The sequence below is a fragment of the Neoarius graeffei genome, chromosome 7 (assembly GCF_027579695.1).
Source record: "Neoarius graeffei isolate fNeoGra1 chromosome 7, fNeoGra1.pri, whole genome shotgun sequence".
NCBI classification, from domain to species: Eukaryota; Metazoa; Chordata; class Actinopteri; order Siluriformes; family Ariidae; genus Neoarius; species Neoarius graeffei.
Genome location: NC_083575.1, coordinates 3232598 through 3252317, shown reverse-complemented (window position 1 = coordinate 3252317; position 19720 = coordinate 3232598). Strand labels below are relative to the sequence as shown.

Sequence of the window (19720 nt, the reverse complement as noted above, 5' to 3'; positions counted from 1 at the left end):
GACTCTGCTCTCATTTTAACGTTTCACTGAAGTCACTTTCTGTTTATTTACTCATCATATTTATGTTCGTTTATCACGTTATTTACATGTGTGTATGTTTACCTTTCTATCTGTTAAAAAAACCAAAGAGGGGCGGAGCGAGTCGCCTAAAGATGACGTACAAGAAAACCCTCGTGTGTGTGGAGCCGGAGGGATGTTCAGGTAAGAACCGGGCTCATTGACTGCGGGATGAAACATTTTCGACCTTTCAGGGTTTCATTTATCTCAGTTACGGCCTTCGAACATGTCTTTTTAGAGAAAGACAAAAGCAAAAGTGGGTGAAATAAGCCAAAGGGAGCACATGTGGGTTTGTTTGCAGTGTTTTTAAAACAACCAGCGGCTCATAAACCGGATTATCGACAAATATAAACTGAAATGCAGCTGATGTGGGAGCTTTCACATTCAGCACAGTTTTCCAGAGAAGCCTCACTGAGTCTGAGGTTCCACAGGAGAGTGTCGGGCTCAGATCAAATCCATCAGACATCCAGAGAATTAAACAATCAGAAATAAAAGAATGCACTAAAATCTACAACTGATTCAAACACACCTCTGCTGCAGAGCAACTATAGCTATTTTATTTATTTATACAACCCCGATTCCAAAAAACTTGGGACAAAGTACAAATTGTAAATAAAAAAACGGAATGCAATAATTTACAAATCTCAAAAACTGATATTGTATTCATAATAGAACATAGACAACATATCAAATGTCGAAAGTGAGACATTTTGAAATTTCATGCCAAATATTGGCTCATTTGAAATTTCATGACAGCAACACATCTCAAAAAAGTTGGGACAGGGGCAATAAGAGGCTGGAAAAGTTAAAGGTGCAAAAAAGGAACAGCTGGAGGACCAAATTGCAACTCATTAGGTCAATTGGCAATAGGTCATTAACATGACTGGGTATAAAAAGAGCATCTTGGAGTGGCACCGGCTCTGAGAAGTAAAGATGGGAAGAGGATCACCAATCCCCCTAATTCTGCGCCGACAAATAGTGGAGCAATATCAGAAAGGAGTTCGACAGTGTAAAATTGCAAAGAGTTTGAACATATCATCATCTACAGTGCATAATATCATCAAAAGATTCAGAGAATCTGGAAGAATCTCTGTGCGTAACGGTCAAGGCCGGAAAACCATACTGGGTGCCCGTGATCTTCGGGCCCTTAGACGGCACTGCATCACATACAGGCATGCTTCTGTATTGGAAGTCACAAAATGGGCTCAGGAATATTTCCAGAGAACATTATCTGTGAACACAATTCACCGTGCCATCCGCCGTTGCCAGCTAAAACTCTATAGTTCAAAGAAAAAGCCGTATCTAAACACGATCCAGAAGCGCAGACGTCTTCTCTGGGCCAAGGCTCATTTAAAATGGACTGTGGCAAAGTGGAAAACTGTTCTGTGGTCAGACGAATCAAAATGTGAAGTTCTTTATGGAAATCAGGGACGCCGTGTCATTCGGACTAAAGAGGAGAAGGACGACCCGAGTTGTTATCAGGGCTCAGTTCAGAAGCCTGCATCTCTGATGGTATGGGGTTGCATTAGTGTGTGTGGCATGGGCAGCTTACACATCTGGAAAGACACCATCAATGCTGAAAGGTATATCCAGGTTCTAGAGCAACATATGCTCCCATCCAGACGACGTCTCTTTCAGGGAAGACCTTGCATTTTCCAACATGACAATGCCAAACCACATACTGCACCAATTACAGCATCATGGCTGCGTAGAAGAAGGGTCCGGGTACTGAACTGGCCAGCCTGCAGTCCAGATCTTTCACCCATAGAAAACATTTGGCGCATCATAAAATGGAAGATACGACAAAAAAGACCTAAGACAGTGGAGCAACTAGAATCCTACATTAGACAAGAATGGGTTAACATTCCTATCCCTAAACTTGAGCAGCTTGTCTCCTCAGTCCCCAGACGTTTACAGACTGTTGTAAAGAGAAAAGGGGATGTCTCACAGTGGGAAACATGGCCTTGTCCCAACTTTTTTGAGATGTGTTGTTGTCATGAAATGTAAAATCACCTAATTTTTCTCTTTAAATGATACATTTTCTCAGTTTAAACATTTGATATGTCATCTATGTTCTATTCTGAATAAAATATGGAATTTTGAAACTTCCACATCATTGCATTCCGTTTTTATTTACAATTTGTACTTTGTCCCAACTTTTTTGGAATCGGGGTTGTACATCTCATTCATCTCATTATCTGTAGCCGCTTTATCCTTCTACAGGGTTGCAGGCAAGCTGGAGCCTATCCCAGCTGACTACGGGCGAAAGGCGGGGTACACCCTGGACAAGTCGGTTGTACATCTATCGGGTGAATTTATTATTTCACAAACTTTATTTCTAGAGCACATTTAACACCCTGGAGTTAGCTGCAGGAAACAATCATCAAAGGAAGACAAAAATAAATGATAAACACTGATGAGAGAAACCAGTAGAAAGAAAAAGTAACACAGAGAGCCACAGGATAGAAAGCAACTGAAAATCTTCTGAAATAAAAACACTTAACTGTGATTAATAAGAGAGAGAATCTCATGTCACTGTTTGCCTTTGAAACTGTGACCCATGCACAACATTTCAGTCCTTAATTATCATTTCATTATAATAAAATCCTGACGTCCCGAGACGTCTTTTAATTCTGTCTCTTGGAGTTATAAAAGCTCGCACTGCCACGTGATGATTCACACGACGCCGTGATGTTCATACAGTACGATGCTGCAAAGCAAAGACGCCTTCAGAAATAATGCTGAACCTTTAGAGAAATACTTTACAGAACATTTAACCGTATTAAAATAAAGTTAATATTTGGTGTGACAAACCTTTTCCCCCTCAAAAAAAGTAGTCTCAGGAGCAGTGTGTGCAGTTTTGTAAGGAACCTTTGGAGGATCTGCTGCGGTTCTTCTGGAGACTTCTGTTTCTGCACTGAAACCCGCCAGCCTTCATCAGGTTTTTGTCTGAAAAGTGGCAACATTTTTCTGTTACACTTCAGTAAAATGTGTTTGTGTTCTGGCTCGGGAATGAAGTCGTCATACAATAAACATCTCTAACAAAATCCGTACTAAAAATGAGCACTTTTGCACGGTGTTGTATCACAGTGTCAACATTACATCGTCATGTGTGCGACCCATTTTAGCCTCAACAGTCAGACATGACCAAAAAAATTATAAAATAATAAATAACTTTCTCATTTGTCTGACTCCAGTGTGTGTAGCAGTGGAAGTAAGTGTCCTCTGAAGCACTATGCGTGTTAATGCTAGTGTACGAATTAGAAATAAGACAGAAGAAGGTGAGAATTGAAGAACGGGGTATATGATTAATCCGATCTCCACCGTTTTCACCAAATCAAATGATTTATTCACTTTTTATTCGCAGCCCCCTGTGAATGAACGCTTCCTGTAAATCATTTGAGTTCAGATCCTGTGTGTGATTTGTGTCACTGCAGGAGCGTTCCCAGGCTGCTCGCGCTCGTTGATGTTGGAGTTCATCGCCTCTTCTCCCGTCCCATCACAGGATCTGAGAAACGTTTCTCCGTGTTGCGTGTGCACTCGGTCATGACGGACCCCGACCTTGGCCTGTACCAGGCCCCCGCTGCTGCTCGAGGGATGACCGTCCTCGAACGTGACGCTTTCACGCAGACGGTCGTGGTTCCTGCGATACGGATCCCCACCCGCGTCCTCAACCGACTCGTCAAGAGCCTGAAGAAGGTGGCGCTGCAGAGGCCAGGTCTCAGAAGGGTCGTCGATGATGACGAGACGGACAGAGAGCACCGGCTGCTCCTGCTCGACCCTCAGAGCATCAAGTCGGCCAAATCGTTTGGTCCAGAGGAGGCGGCGGCGCTGAAGGCGTTGGGGGTGGAGCCAGAGATCCGACACTACGAACTCAGACTGACGTACGAGAACCTGAAGAGTGAGGAGGTGCTGCGCGCTGTGCTTCCTGAAGGACAGGATGTGACATCAGGGTTCAGCAGAGTGGGACACATCGCACACATGAACCTGAGAGACCACCAGCTCCCGTATAAACAACTGATAGGTGAGAAAGGGGCGGGGCAAAACATCAGGGTGACGGTATCTGGTCATCTTCTCTTAATAAATCATGTACTGTAATAAATAATTTTTACATGATATAAAGTTACGGAATTCAACCAGACAGTAGAAAGTATTCGTCAGGGACACTTGAGTGCAAAAGTTTATACACCCTTTATGATGAATATTGTAATTTGTTTAATCCCACAGGTCAGGTGATCATGGATAAGAACCCGGGTGTTACCTGCGTGGTGAACAAAACCAACACCATCGACTCGACCTACAGAAACTTCCAGATGGAGGTGTTAGCTGGAGAAAACAACATGGTGGCAAAGGTGAGGTGGAAAGGAAGCGTTTGGACGCGTCGCTGTGAGACGAGGCCGCTGAAGCAGGCCGTGTTGGGTCTCGGTCTGGTGGCGTATTTCTGTATAATGTAATATTTCTACAATTCTCTTGATATTTAATCGGGTAAATGTCATAATTGGAATACTCCTGTGTGATCTGATAATTATTAAACACTAAAGTCTCATTGCTCGCCTCACTGTGCTGCAGGTGAAGGAGAATGGCGTGTCATACGAGTTTGATTTCTCACGTGTGTACTGGAACCCTCGCCTCAGCACCGAGCACGAGCGCGTCGTTTCTCTGCTCCGTCGAGGTGACGTGGTGTTTGATGTCTTTGCCGGAGTCGGACCGTTCTCCGTGTTAGCAGCACGCCGTGGCTGCTCCGTCTTCGCCAACGACCTCAACCCCGAGTCCTTCAAGTGGCTTCAGCACAACGCCAAGCTCAACAAGGTCGAGTCCAAGGTCACGACCTTTAACCTTGATGGCCGGGAGTTCATCCAGGGCCCGCTGCGAGAGCGTCTTCCTGATCTGATCGAGAGGTCAGCCTCTTCATCTGCTGTCCACGTGATCATGAACCTACCGGCGTTAGCACTCGACTTCCTGGACGCGTTCAGAGGCTTGCTGAGGAGCGAGACGGACCGAGGTCCTGACGGGGGCATCCTGCCGAGGCTCCACGTCTACGGCTTCTCCAAAGAGGACGAGCCTGAGAGAGATGTGCTGGAGCGAGCAGAGCTCAGGTTAGGGACCTCGCTGAAGGGACGGTGTGAAGTGCACATGGTGAGAAACGTGGCGCCCAACAAGGAGATGATGTGTGTGAGCTTCAACATGCCGAGAGACGTGCTGTACGGAGGAGACGTGCTGGACAAGGGTGGGTTTCTTTTTCTCTCTCTCTCTCTCTCTCTCTCTCACACACACTAACCATTTCCTCTCTCTCATTGCTCCAGGTTGCTCAGAAGAACCGTCGCCAAAGAGGCCAAAACGCGAAGAGACACAATCTTAAACTCATCTGGACGGACAATTAGAATGTTTATTTTATGATTTTGTTTTATAAAAAAGTATGAGCTCACAAAGATTTAATTATAATGTTGAAGCTTTGTGTTTAAATCTGTAAATAAAAGCTTTAACACTGTTTACCTGCTCTGTTCACACCACAGGCGTGCTCTTTTAACCTGATTCATGTGTTAGGGTTACAAAAAAAAAAAAAAATCAAGATCATTTTCTCAGTGGGTGGCACAGTGGTGTAGTGGTTAGCGCTGTCGCCTCACAGCAAGAAGGTCCTGGGTTCGAGCCCCGTGGCCGGCGAGGGCCTTTCTGTGTGGAGTTTGCATGTTCTCCCCGTGTCCGCGTGGGTTTCCTCCGGGTGCTCCGGTTTCCCCCACAGTCCAAAGACATGCAGGTTAGGTTAACTGGTGACTCTAAATTGAGCGTAGGTGTGAATGTGAGTGTGAATGGTTGTCTGTGTCTATGTGTCAGCCCTGTGATGACCTGGCGACTTGTCCAGGGTGAACCCCGCCTTTCGCCCGTAGTCAGCTGGGATAGGCTCCAGCTCGCCTGTGACCCTGTAGAACAGGATAAAGCGGCTAGAGATAATGAGATGAGATGAGAAATCATATTAGATTTAGAGTTGATGGCAAAAAAAACCCTCTTCAGCCATGGATGGGCGGAGACACTGTCAATCATTCACTTGATTGACAGCTCCTCCAGCTCTAAGCCCCGCCCATAATAGTCTGAGCTGCAGCAGCGGGGAGAAACAATGGATGCTTCAGCGAAGGTAACGGATTTAAAAAAAAACACCTCAAGCTAATGTCTTATGTTTTGATTTTCTATGAGTTTGAAAGCCGTAATTTGTTTACGGTTAAAAAAAATCAAAATAAAACCAAATCAGAACCAATTCGGTTAATAAGCTAATCGCTAGCTTGTTTTGTACTGCATCATTCGACTAGCATCATTTTGCTTCTACCTGCTTTCAGGCAAACCTCTGCTTCCGGCATCAGGATTGGCTGTCGCAAAGCACTCATGCGCAAGGGTAACCTTATAGCCAATCGATATCAGAAGGCGGGACGGGACGAGCCAATCCCAGGGCAGGAGGCGGGATGTTTAGAATGCGGATAGGGAAAAAACTAATCGTACAGACTATACCTAACTGGTTAGCGTCACTCATTTAAGGTTAAATACCTTTTTTTTTAAATGTAGAAATATTCTAAATGTATTAATGCTGCTTGGTAAAATTTTAACGTTGTTAATATTATCACAAATCACACTTTGTGTGCACCTCCCAGACCGTTTTGTTGCCATAGCTACAGTGTTGGATGCTGAGGGGTTTGTGTTGTTTCTCTCCGGCAAACGCGCAGAGCATGAAAACGCGGCTTTAGTGTTTCAGGTGAGAATGGGTCAGCTGTAAGACTCCCATTCATCAGATTCAAAGTGAAAGCAAAATTAGAGTTTTACAGCTCCTTGTTCCTGAGTGCTGTACACACCGGTGTTTAAAAAAAAAAAAAGTTTTGAATATAATTATCAGTTCCGGGGAAATTATTTCATTTTTTTCATGACTCATCCTGTCATCATTTTGTGTTCATCCAATTAAACGGTCTCGAGTCTGAATATGTCCCGCCCTCGGCAGCTCATTGGCAGTAAACGTGGTTTGTGGGTGTGTTTTGGGTTAATCACGTGTTCGAGGGTGGAGTTTGTGCAGTTTAGCGATGATGTGACTTTCTGGAGGTGCCATGATTTAATCGCAGCTCTGCAGACGCTTTGAGATGTCCTGCATGCACGGCCTTCTGGACGGTTTACCTGAACTTAATTTGTTTCAAAAATGATTTGAAGTTTTCCCCCTTAAAGCTCTTAATAACATTTAAATGGACTGAGATTTGAGGACTTTGTTCATCTCCAACTGTCTGATCTCCTCGAAGTTTTCAGCTCCATGATCCTCTGCATACGTGTCAACCTTTGGTCAATCAAACCTGTTTAACCAACCTCCAAAATCCGTATTTCCCTTATAAAATCCGTATAAGATGCAAATTAAAATAATTTTACCTAAAATTTGAATGATAATTAACAATGATTTATCCCAGTTACTTTTTATTCAATATTAATAACAATAAACCTTCAGAATGAACACAAAGCTCCAATGTTTGACAAAAACACAAAGTGTTATCAGCGTAGTTACGAAGGAAATACTTCGTTGTTTGGAGACAGGTTTCACCGACCGAGCGGCTATTATGCGCGAGACTTCATATTAGCCACAAAGTCAGGAAAATCTGTTCGTAAAATTACGTTATAATGACCAAATACAATGAAAAGTATTTTTCCAGTCTCACCTGTGAAAGGTAATCCCATGTGATCTCGTTTGGATGGTAAACCTGTTGGTACAGTTAAACGCAGCACATGAATGAGGCATCTTTATTCTCGGCTACTGTCTAGACGCTATACCAGAGACGGTTGAAGAATCTCCACTTTGCCACATCCGATATGGCGGCGAGGATGACGTATGATTCTACGCAGAAGGCGGCGTCTATGTTTATATGTCTATGACTTCACGGTTGGCGGGATTCTCGCAATGCGGTGTGCGCATGATCAAAAGTGGAACGAAGTCTCGCTACCACAAGATAACGCACGATTTCATAAGACTCTTTACTGGCTGTCTGTGGCGTACAGTACGTTTGTAAATGTTATGCGCTCTTTTATCATTGTGGGAATTGATTATAGCTCTAAATAATTATTGAAGTTTTTTTAAAGAATCCGTATAACTTTATTTATACGCCCGTATACTATGTTTATTGAATCAAATCCATATAAAATACGGACATTCCGTATAGGTTGACATGTATGCCTCTGGGATGTGTGTGTGTCTGTCTGTCAGTGAGCGAGCGGCACTCGGTGATCGCAGTTAAAGAAGATGCCGGTGGGAATCTCAGCACTCTGGCGTTCATCATGGGCCCCGATGTGCCGCTGCTCAACGACTACAAGCAGGAGTTTTTTTGGAAGCGTTTCCCTCAGACGGTGCTGGGGGGCCCGAGACTCAAACTGGGCTACTGCGCCCCGCCATATGTCTACATCCACCAGGTGGTGCTGTTCTTCATGCCGTGGCTCCTTGGCGGCATGGGAACTCTGCTCTTCCAGCTCAGGGTGATGGACGACTCCAGCGCTGGAATCTTATCTGGCGGGCTCATGTTGGCGTTTGGTGCTGCACTGCAGACCCTGTCCCAGTGGGTGGCGCGGAGAACCGGTGCTGTCCAGAGGCTGGCGGTGGGACACAACGTCATGGCCGATGAGGAGGAAGTGGAGTTCACGCAGTGCGCAGGACCCGAGACGGTACGCTTTGTGGCTCCGGGTAAGCGATTCATGGCGAACGTGGTTCTCCACACGGCGCTGGCCGGGGCCATGTGCGGATTCGGGACGTGGTACCTCCTGCCCGATCGACTGAGTGCCATTTTCGGGAACATTGGTGCTGTGGTCCTGGTGTTTGCGCTTGGCTGGGTCACGCTATGCATTGGAGAATACTCGCTGATCATCAACACGGCGGCAGAAACGGCAACTTTTCAGCCGCAGGACACGTACGAGATCACGGCACTCACCAGGCCACTGTACATCTTCGGCTTCGTCGCTGTCGATCTGGCGCTCAGGTAAGCAATGACAACTACCACAATCCTCCTGTATACCTTAAAACTATTCATGCACAAAATTACATTTGTTTACATACTGTTGCACGTTTACATACCGCCGCTTTAATTTCATTAAAAACATGCATTAGGTTCAATTTGGGCTCCGGTAGATACAAGGTGAAATACAGAAACAATGGTATGACGTTATTTATTCTTTGACTCCACCTTCTACTGTATCTGTCTCCACATCCACAAAGCCCCGCCCAGCCGCAAACACGTGCACACAGCCCCGCCTCCAAACATCTACAGAGCTGCTGGAATGGGTGTAATTTCAGCTACATGGCTGTGTTTATAGATCCTGGATGAGACTGTTCATGTACCTGTGCTCAGGTGTGTGGGAAGGGGCGTGGCCGAGCTGCAGGTGGCCAGTCAGGTGATGCACGTGCTGTTCTTGTTGCTGCCTGTGCTGTGGGCGTTGGGGATGCTGCCTCCTCTCGATGCGCTCATCTTCTGGATCATGGAGCAGAGCCTCATACATACACTGGGAGGATCGGCGATGGCCACCAACTGCAGGTGCACACACGCTCAACTCGCATTAAACACGCGCTGTACTATAACACACCTTCACTTTAGAACCTGTTGGTTCTCCACCAGGTTGGTGTTGATGTTCCTGTCCTCCGTGTGCGTCTCCATCTCCGCATTCTTCATCCCCTCATCTCTGGGCGTGGTCCTCTTCACCGTGGGCATGGGCTTCGTCCTCAGTCAGGACCTGACGCAGCTCGCCGTGCTGTCACGGTGTAGGAAACGTGACACACACCCTGACACACACGCACACTCTTGCTCACTCAGCCTGGGGTGGTGGGGTGTCCCGCTCTCTGCCCTCGTCCTCACGGCGGCCATGACGGAAGCAGCTCTGCTGCACCATCTCTGTCCCCCCGGGGGGTGGAACGTGACCGAGGGGGACGTCCAAGGGTCATGTGACTCTGCGCCAGACCCTCAGGCTCTGATGGGTTGGATCCTCATCGCTCTCTGTGCTGTTACACGTGTGTTAAGGGAGATTCAGGGTGTGTATGTGTTGGGGGGACTCATCCTCAACCCCCTCTACCCCAAACGCCTCAACTGCGTCCAGGCCTTCATGAGCAGCAGCAAAGGATTGTGGGTCGCCGCACTCGTCCGCAGAGTACTTATCAACCTGGGTAAGGAGAGGCTGCAGCGTAATAATAATAATATTATTATTAAATAATAAGACATAAATGTTCAGAAATGCAAATTCAGATTATTCAGTTTGTTCTATGTCGCAGTTTTGGATATTATTGTTATTATTACTACTACTGCATTCTTTCATTCCATACCTCTTCCTACACCAAGTGTGTGTGTGTGTCCATGTCTTTCAGTCTGCCCGTTAGCCATGGTTGGGTTTTTGGCCACGGACGCTTCCTTGTACAAGTCACACACCATGGCGTCGGCTATCGGCTTCACACGAGCCTTCAGAACGGTACGTCTTTGGTTCGATGAAAACATCAATCCATCCATTTTCTATCTCGTTTATCCCTCAGGGTCAGGGGGAAGCTGGAGCCAGTCCCAGCTGACTTCAGGTGAGAGGTGGGGTTCACCCTGGGCGGGTCACCAGTCCATCACACTCGCACCTCTGGGGGAGAACAGCGCTAGCCACTGCACTACTGAGCTGCCTTCATTAAAACAGGAAGAATAAATGCTTTGACACCACGGCGCTGCTGAGTTCTGGACGCTGATGCCCCTTTTCCACCAAAGCAGTTCCAGGGCTGGTTCGGGGCCAGTGCTTAGTTTGGAACCGGGTTTTCTGTTTCCACTGACAGAACTGGCTCTGGGGCCAGAAAAACCGGTTCCAGGCTAGCACCAACTCTCTGCTGGGCCAGAAGAAAGAACCGCTTACGTCAGCGGGGGGGCGGAGTTGTTAAGACCAACAACAATAACAAGACCGCGAAAGATCGCCATTTTTAAGCGACGAGAAGCAGCAGCTGTACAAACGCAAAGTCATCCATTATTATTATTATTATTGTTGTTGCTGCTGCTGCTTCCGTGTTGTTTTTGCTTTGATGTTCACGCCAAGGTTTATGCAAACGTAGCGACGTAACTGACGTACACTACGTTCAGACTGCAACCTGAAACAACCCATATCCGATTTGTTGTGAAATCCGATTTTTTTGTTAGGCCGTTCACATTACCAATTATATGAGACTTGTATGCGATCTCCAATATGAACGGAAAACGACCCAAAAGTGTCCCGCATGCCAAATTGACACGTAATAAGCACATCTACGTAATACGTAAACAAAAAAAAAGTGCACTCTTCAAGTTTAATGATTTGTTTGTTTGTTTGTTTGTTTGTTTGTTTAATTATCTGGTTAGTGTTAAAGTGTGAGGTCTCGTGTGTGTTTTTGTTTCTGAACTGAAATGAAAACGTGTAGCCTGGTAACGAGGGTTGACTCCTAAATGTCTCTCTAATTTCTATATAAGTGCACTACATGTTACTAGGAAGTAATGGATTTTTAAACTCTATATAGTGCACTCGAGCTTCAGTAGGCAGTCGTTTGGGATACGGCCGCTGTATTACCAAACTCTTAATTCAGGCTTAATAATTTGCACATATTTATTTCGTCATATTAATAAACTTTTTCTACATTTTTATAAATATTTATTTAGATTGTTTATAGCCAGCTGAATTCTGCAACTTCTCTCAGCGCTGGCTCAAGGTGCAGAAACACCAGTGCAGTTTGCGATGGAGATGAGGCGAGACCTGGCGATGTGGTTTTTGTGGCGGCGGCGGAACTCACACAATAATCTGATTAATGTGGGCAGCAGACTAATGAGACCAAAGGTGTCAAATTACTGGAAATTTCCAGAACAAGCTTATCTTGTAATCCAGGATGGTTTAAGTTATAAATCAGTTATAGAAACTGTTTTATTTAATCAGGCTAACAGATCAACATCCAGGTCCCTACCAAATCCACCATTAGCTTGATCAATTCTATAAAAGTCTATTTAAATTCTGAAAACTGTACAAATGTTGTTGTTTTCCACCAAAGAGGCGGGGTTAGCCAACGCAGAATAGTGACGTTTGTCTCTTGTTGATGACGTGTAGGTCGCATGAATGCGACCTGTCCAGTCAGACTGCAGTCACATGTGAAAATAACGGATATGCATCGGAATTAGGACCACATATCCAAGCGGCCTGGGTCGCATGTGAAAAAAATCGGATCTGTGTCGTTCAGATTGTCAATAACAAATCGGATACAGGTCGCATATGGGCAAAAAAAATCAGATATGTGTCGTTTCAGGGTGCAGTCTGAACGTAGTCTTATACAGCGACGTAATGACGTGTCTTCCCTTAGCACCGTGAGCTATGGAAAAGCAAACTGGTTCTCAGCTGGCTCGCGAGTTGAACGAGTTGTGCACCGGCCCCGAACCAGCCCTGGAACTGATTTGGTGGAAAAGAGGCATGATTGGTCGTCAGGTGTTGATTAATTCTCTCCAGCAGCAGCTCTGACAGGAGTGCAGCTCCAAATCACAGCTTTATATTAACACACTCCTTCTAATACATTATGGTTTCTATAGTAACACAGGGTTCTTCAGAAAATCTAAAGTAGTCGGTGGCTATGGAATTTGCGGCAGCAAAGTCAAAGGCGTGCTAATGCTAAGGGGGTCTGGGGGCATGCCCCTCCCCTCAAATTTTTTTAAATTGACATGCCTTCTGGTGCATTCTCAGCGAATAAATTACTAACCATTTCCCTGTAAAACATGTATGAAAATTCCCTCCAGATGTGTGTGCTTGGCTTTCTCAGTTCCCGTCTGTAGTACGTCTGCTATGGCGTGATCCCATGGTCCAGCTCAGCCAATCAGAGCACGAGAATCGACCAATATGGCGTTGCTTCTGGTTGTGCTTGATCTGAATCGAAGACGATTTCGTAGTGGAATAATTGGATTTGCAGCAAATTTTGGGCAGCGGAGACGATATAAATCACTCGAACATTGAAAGGCAATTTTTAATATTTTTTTTTTCCTGGGATCGAGTAGCCGGCGCAGACCATCTGTGTAGGCGGAGAAAACCGCTGGCGCTTGCGGACACCTCTGTTAACAGCTCGTTCACGAGGACGTGTACAGCAGGCACTCCAGTGATGAACGAGTTTAAGTGTGTTCAGATGAAATTTTCTCCGGGGGAATGAGATGTTGTAGACGGAACATTTCTAGAAGGAGGCTCCAGTGTCGGAACTTCAGTTTTCTGACGTGCTCAGAACAGAGGAGTTTACGCTTTGTAGTTTCTTATTAACTTCGAGAGAGAAAAAGAGAAGAAGCTGGCGAGGGAAGCACTGCTTATCGCTGCCGTCACGTAAAAGAGAACAGTAACTTGTTGAAACGGAACTCTGATTGGATAAAAAGTTTGACGTTCTTTAATAAATAAAAACGGTGATTGTTGCTGTGGTGGAAAAGGAATAGAACACTTGATGTGCTGTTTAAGGAAAAATCAGTTTCAGGATGGAACCAGTCATTCTGCATCGTCGCTCATTGCTCTGACCTCTGACCCTGTGTTAGGTGTGGCAGAGCAGTGAGGAGGCTCTCCTGCAGATGGTGGTGGTGGTAATGGTGAGACTGGCTGATGGAGGAGGACTCGCGCACCAGTGGCACGATCTGGGCACCGGATTACAGCTCATCGTGGTGAGTGTGTGTGTGCGCGTCAGTGTGTATCCTCTGCGGGATTACAAACCTCTGAGCCCGTGTGTGTGTCTCTCTCGACCAGGTGTCTCTGGTCTCTGATCGTCTCTCTCAGTTCCTGCTGAAGCTGAAGTTCGCTCTCACCGTGTTAATCACCTCGTGGACGGAGACGAAGCAGCGGCGTCAGTCGGCCGGTGTTTTGTTGGCGCTGAATATGGCATTGTGCCCGCTGTTGGTTGCCGTGGTGATGCTGTCAGCGCTGCTGTCCGCTCCTCTCCTGCCGCTCTTCACGCTGCCCGTGTTCCTGGTCGGCTTCCCCAGGCCGCTGCGCTCGTGGCCAGGAACGCCGGGCACCGCCTGCCCCTGCCCTGACTCCATCTACTACCAGCAGATCAGCACCAGGCTAGCCTCAGCGCTAACGCAGGCGTTCGCTAACGGAGGGCTGGGTGAGGAACACGGTGTTCACTTAAAGAGCTGATCAGATTGTAGTCTTTAGTTAATTCGGTTATGGAATAGTTTTTTTTTTTTCCCTTGAAATTTCCCTCATGTTCTTTTTAGGCTGCTGCAACACAAATGCAATGCAATTTTATTTAAAAATATATATGTGTATGTATGTTTGCATCCTGTAATCCATAATAACTCGTGTGTTTCTCTAACGTCAGGTGCTTATTCTCCCGGTTCTCAGTTCCTGGGTCGGTTCCAGGATCGTGTGGTGTGGATCAGCGTCCTGGAGAAAGGCTACGGATACTGTACAGTCAACATTAAGGTAGGAGGAGTACCTACCGCCGCCTCCTGATGATCACTCCGGAGCGTCCGATTATCTCTCAGAGCACGCTCATTCAAACTGCTCAGAAGGAAACGTGGCGGGGTTTGAAGGCAAATACCAAATAAAGTAAATCTTTAAGTGACTGACACACATTAACAACAGAACACAAAAATCTGCTAAAAGAGCGGTTTCCTGTACCAGCACTAATCGATAAATAAACTTCTTATAGTCATAGCATGTTGTACGGACAGACGATACTGTGTGTGGGGTTTTTTTTTATTCTTTCCACATTCACTGGATATGAGCAATCGCATGCTCTGATTGGCTACTCTACTACTAGGATATCAGCTCATATACCGTGAGTAGAGAAAAACAAAAATGGCAGAGTGTGTTGCTGAACATAAAAATGAAATAAAAACTCGACTTGAAAACAAAAATACAAAAAAAAAAAGCAACAAAATATGGAATGAAGTATTTGATGGTAAGAATTTACTTTTTTTTATTTTTCAAGAATTATCATCATCACATTTTTCACAAATTGCTCCTGTCATTTCGCCGGTTTGTTTACATTCTAGGCGGAAATTATTTTGTTGGACATTTTGTATAAAAAGTTATTTATCCAATTTGCAAAAAATAAAAAAATCACTGGATTTTGAGAAACAGAACAAACAGTTATTCCACTCAATCTCGGTGCTACGCGCCTCGTCAGCTATCAGCTCACGTACGACTCGATTTCAGGGAATAACTGTAAAATATATTAGACACAGTACTGTGTAAAAGTCTTAGGCAGATGTAAATGTCTTAAAAATAAATGTTTCAGCAATAAAAAAAGTCCTATAAACAGTAACCAGCGAGCCGTATTAAATGAAAGTCGGTATTTGGTGTGAGACGACCCTTTGTTTCAAAAACTCTCCGTCTCAGGTCCAGTGAGGTCAGTTTTATGTGGAAATGATCTGTAGGTTTTCCTGAGCGTCTTACAGAACCAGCCGCAGTTCTTCTGGACACTTTGACTGTCACACTCACTTCTTCATTTTACACCAAAACCCAGCAGCCTTCATTATGTTTTCTTTTTTTAATCTGAAAAGCGTCTCTTATGGAATATGCTGCTCAGATACAAAAAATTTTTTTCTGTAACATTTAATTTTGTGCTGGAAAAAAAAAAGTTTGGACTAGGGCTGTGCGATATGGGAAAAAATGAATATCCCGATACATTTTCTCCATTTCACGATATATATCTCGATGTATTTAAATCTCCTCTAAAGGACCCCATGAAATCTAACTTTTCCTCTTTACTGTTTTCACTACAATCCCTGCAGATTAAATAACATTCTTGGTTAACTTTACAGGTGGTTTTCAGCAACACATTTTACATTTTCATGTTGGTGATTAATCACAATTGAGTTGAAATAAGACTATTTTTATTCAACAAAGATGTGGCACAAACTGCAAAAACAATCTTGAAAATTGGAACAAAGGGGCGACACAATACAGAGCTGCTCAGAGCTCAGATCAATAAAGTGCAGCTCAACACTGAGAAAGACATTTAGCCTAAATAAGAAAAGTGCTCTTTCATTAAATTATTTAAAAAAAATAGATCTCCAAGCTATTAACCTGACTACTGAGAACCACTGGAACATTCACAATAGAGAGAGAGCTTGAGAGAGATCTGCAAAACATCATTTTTCTCTTTGCACACTTTTGAACTGAGTGTTTTCTGGCTCCGCCTCTCAGATGTGTAGAATTCCGGTGTTGCCTTCTCTGTAAAATGTCTGCGACCAGGCAGCTCATATTTGGTATCGAGTGTGTTTAGTAATTTTTGAAAGCCTGGTTTTTCCACTATACTAACTGGGATCATGTCTTCGGCAATGAAGTGAGTGATTGCATCCATTATAGCTCTCCATCTCTGACTCGGTTCCTCATATGGGGGGCTTTGGAGAACGAGGCCGCTAGGGTCATTTGTTTAGCTCGTGGGCAAGTAGTTCGGAGTTTAAGAGACTCTTCATACTGTACCGGGTGAGTTTCAGGTGATGGAACATATTTGTAGCGCTGCTGCCTTTCGTGATGACAGGTTTTTTTGCACACTTTACAAACTGGCATTTGCTGTTTCACGTCCTCCTCACGATATCCAAAAAATGCCAGATGACTGACCCCTTACTAGTTCTTTTAGGAACCAATTCGTCCGCTTCCATTTTTAATTTGTCGCTGAAATTGACAGAGCTTACACGGTATCCTATGCAGCACCAGCGATTGCACGAACTGAGTCAGCGCTGTAAACCGAAACTAGGAAATCTTCCTGCCGGCAGTGTTGCCAGATACTGCTGACGTTTTCCAGCCCAAAATATGTTCAAAACCCACCAAAATGCACTTAAACCCGCCCAATCTGACAACACAACCGAAACTAGAAAATCTTCCCGGAAGTTCCTTTCAGCACCGATATGTCGCCCGGGATTAGTTGGCAAATGCATGACGTTATTGTTTTTTTACCCTTAGGCAGCATCTCACGTTACTGCCTGAGGGACAGGGAGAAAACCACCACGAAAGGTTTTAAACAAACACAAGTTGGAAGATGACCATAAAATACTCGATAGTTACGATATAATAATTTTATGTATCGCACACAGAATTTTCAGCGATATATCGAGTATATTCGATATATCGCACAGCCCTAGTTTGGACTCTAAAATGTCTTAGTGTTGTTGACTCGATAATGTAGAAATCTATAACAAAGTTTGGATTAAAAAAAGGGGGGGCCGAATACTTTTGCAATAATTTCGTGGACAGGGTGTGATTACTTCTGACTAATGTCTTTATTTGTTTGATTTTTTCCTTCTCTGGGTTTGAGGCTGCAGTTTATCATCTTATAAGAGTAAACAACAATAATAATAATAATAATAATAATAATGGTTTTTTTGGGGTCAAGTAAACAAATGGTCTAAAATATTTATAATAAATATAGTTTTTATTAAAACGGATTAAAAAAAAACACGCTTCAGTGTCTGAGGAGATTTTGTGCTGCGTTTGACCTCGAGTGAGTTGATGTGGTGGTGATGTAATAAGCCGTGTACACGGTTTTTCTTGCCGTCAGGGTTTGGAGCTGCAGGAGACGTCGTGCCACACGGTGGAAGCCCGGCGAGTCGACGAGATTTTCGAGGCGGCGTTCGATCGTCTGGAGCGTCCCGGACGTTTCCTGCGCTTCCTGAACCCTCACTGGGCAAACACGCTCACGCCGTGCGCCCTCCTGCCCGTCACCGTCTACTCCGACGCTCGCAACGTCTTGACCGGCATCATCGACTCACCCGATCACCTCCGCCAGCTCCGCTCCGACTTCCTGAAGACGCTGGTGTGGATCCTGCTGCAGCACACTGTGCACAACAGGACCTACAGAGTCAAATCACACTCGCTGCGGAGCTCCCAGCATGCCGTGCAGCCCGAGCCCACCTCACAGGACACCAAGCTGGGCGTGGCCTCGCAGAGTCACTTCGATTCTTCCTCTTCTCCTCAGCTGAGGGGGCGGAGCAGCCTGTCCTCCTTGTCGGATTGGTCAGACGAGGACGATCTGTTTGGGCCGGTCCCGGTTCGGAAGCCAGTCAGGAGGATGATGATGCGAGCGGAGGAAGAACACCCGTCTCTTCCGGGTTCTGTAGAAATTCACAGCCTGTATGAAAACATGGCGCTCGCGTCTTTACCGACGCTGCGGCCTCTCGGACTCGGCGTCAGCCTCGAAAAGGAAAAAGACGATGGCTTGCCTGTTAGCTCCGCCCCCTTTGCGACCTTCAACCACACCAACCCGCCAAATTTCTCACAGCATTCTGAAGCCCTCTCGCTTCCTACATCCTGGTTCTCCGCCCCTTTTACTACCTCCAAGCTCCGCCCACTCAGGCCCTCCTTCCCGGACGAATGGTTTCGTTTTTGCCTGGCGCAGCTGGTGATGGAGGGATTGTGGGAAGGGGAGGATGAGCAGAGCGTGTGTCGGGCGTTACAGGAGGACCGTGCTCTGATGGAGATGTACAGCCAGGTGGCGCTGTCCTGCGCGCTGGCGTTAGGCCTGGACCTGTCAGTGCCGAGTGCCAGTTTTGTTTTTCGGGTTTACTGTGGAGACGCCGCGTGGCACGAAGGACTCGACTGGCTCCGAGAAAACACCGAGCTGCATCAGCTCACCCTCAGGGCTTTTAGGTAACGCCATCTCACTGATCACAGCCGTGTGTGTGTTTACAGCACACAAAACACACACTTTTCACCCAACACCTTCAGTAAACAGTTGGTGCAGAACAACAAGTCCATTCTGTGAATTTCTGTCATGATGATAGGAACTGACTGTACTGTGTGTGTGTGTGTGTGTGTGTGTGTGTGTGTGTGTAGGTACAGTGTGAAGCTGCTGATAGACCAGGCGTCTCTGGAGCCGGTGGAGAGCGAGGAGGAGCTTCACTCCACACTGCACCATTACCATCATCACTGGTTCATCGGCATGGCGACAGAGCGAGGCTGGCATGACGGAGTTCTACAGGAGAAACCCTTCCTGTTCTCACTCGGCCATGATATCACCATGGTGATCTCTCTCTCTCTCTCACTCACTCACCCTTCTCCCTTATGTTCTTGCTCTGTTCCGCCTCACCCTTTGTTTATTTCTCTCTCACACCCTGCGCAGGGTTCGTATACGGGCCGTGTGCTGTCGCTGCAGGAGTGTGTGTTCCAGCTGGGGGCGCTGTGTGAGGAGTGTGTGCGTGGTCAGTGGGCCAATCTGTCCTGGGAGCTGCTCTACGCCACCAACGACGATGAAGAGCGCTACAGTATCCAGGCTCACACGCTCCTGCTGAGGAACTTGACGGTGCAGGCGGCCGAGCCCCCGCTGGGTTACCCCATCTACTCCTGCAGCCCCACACACCTCACCTGCTTCTGACGCACACAGTGTGAACACATCACAATCGAAATCAGTGTGTGGAACAATAATGATGTGATGCACAAGGACTTCAGGCCACATCTGGAACTGATCAGCGCGCGCACACACACACACACCTCTAACAGAAGAGTGTGGTGGCCAAGCTGCAGTTTGAACTGAAGCGAGGTTTTCAGAGCCTGTGTGTAAATGTGGGAAATCAACACTAATGCACGTCTTCTGTTGAACACACACTAACGTGGTCATGGCATGCTGAAGGAGTGTTAAAGCTGTTTTAATACTCACCCATCTGTTTTACACCGTTTCAGCAGAACCTTTCGACTGAGACTACAAAATAAACGGACCTGAGAGCGA

General features: G+C 45.9%; 2 protein-coding genes across 3 annotated transcripts; both read left to right on the top strand.

Moving 5' to 3' along the window:
* Positions 1 to 48: 48 nt before the first annotated feature.
* Positions 49 to 5481, top strand: trmt5 (tRNA methyltransferase 5). The gene is made up of 5 exons (XM_060925150.1): positions 49 to 201; positions 3495 to 4081; positions 4285 to 4409; positions 4627 to 5284; positions 5361 to 5481. Exons 1-5 carry the CDS (start codon positions 95 to 97, stop codon positions 5414 to 5416), a joined length of 1533 nt encoding a protein of 510 aa, XP_060781133.1. The 5' UTR covers positions 49 to 94; the 3' UTR covers positions 5417 to 5481.
* A 655-nt stretch (positions 5482 to 6136) lies between these two features.
* On the top strand, positions 6137 to 19720 carry pcnx4 (pecanex 4). 2 transcript variants are annotated; one of them, XM_060925139.1, is made up of 11 exons: positions 6137 to 6187; positions 8276 to 9038; positions 9408 to 9590; positions 9672 to 10213; positions 10412 to 10512; positions 13587 to 13709; positions 13792 to 14152; positions 14369 to 14472; positions 17558 to 18645; positions 18832 to 19018; positions 19118 to 19720. In XM_060925139.1, exons 2-11 carry the CDS (start codon positions 8347 to 8349, stop codon positions 19367 to 19369), a joined length of 3633 nt encoding a protein of 1210 aa, XP_060781122.1. In that variant the 5' UTR covers positions 6137 to 6187; positions 8276 to 8346; the 3' UTR covers positions 19370 to 19720. The 2 variants fall into 2 exon arrangements, with proteins under 2 accessions (XP_060781122.1, XP_060781123.1); XM_060925140.1 differs by lacking the exon at positions 6137 to 6187 and having other exon boundaries at positions 8801 to 9038; positions 9373 to 9590.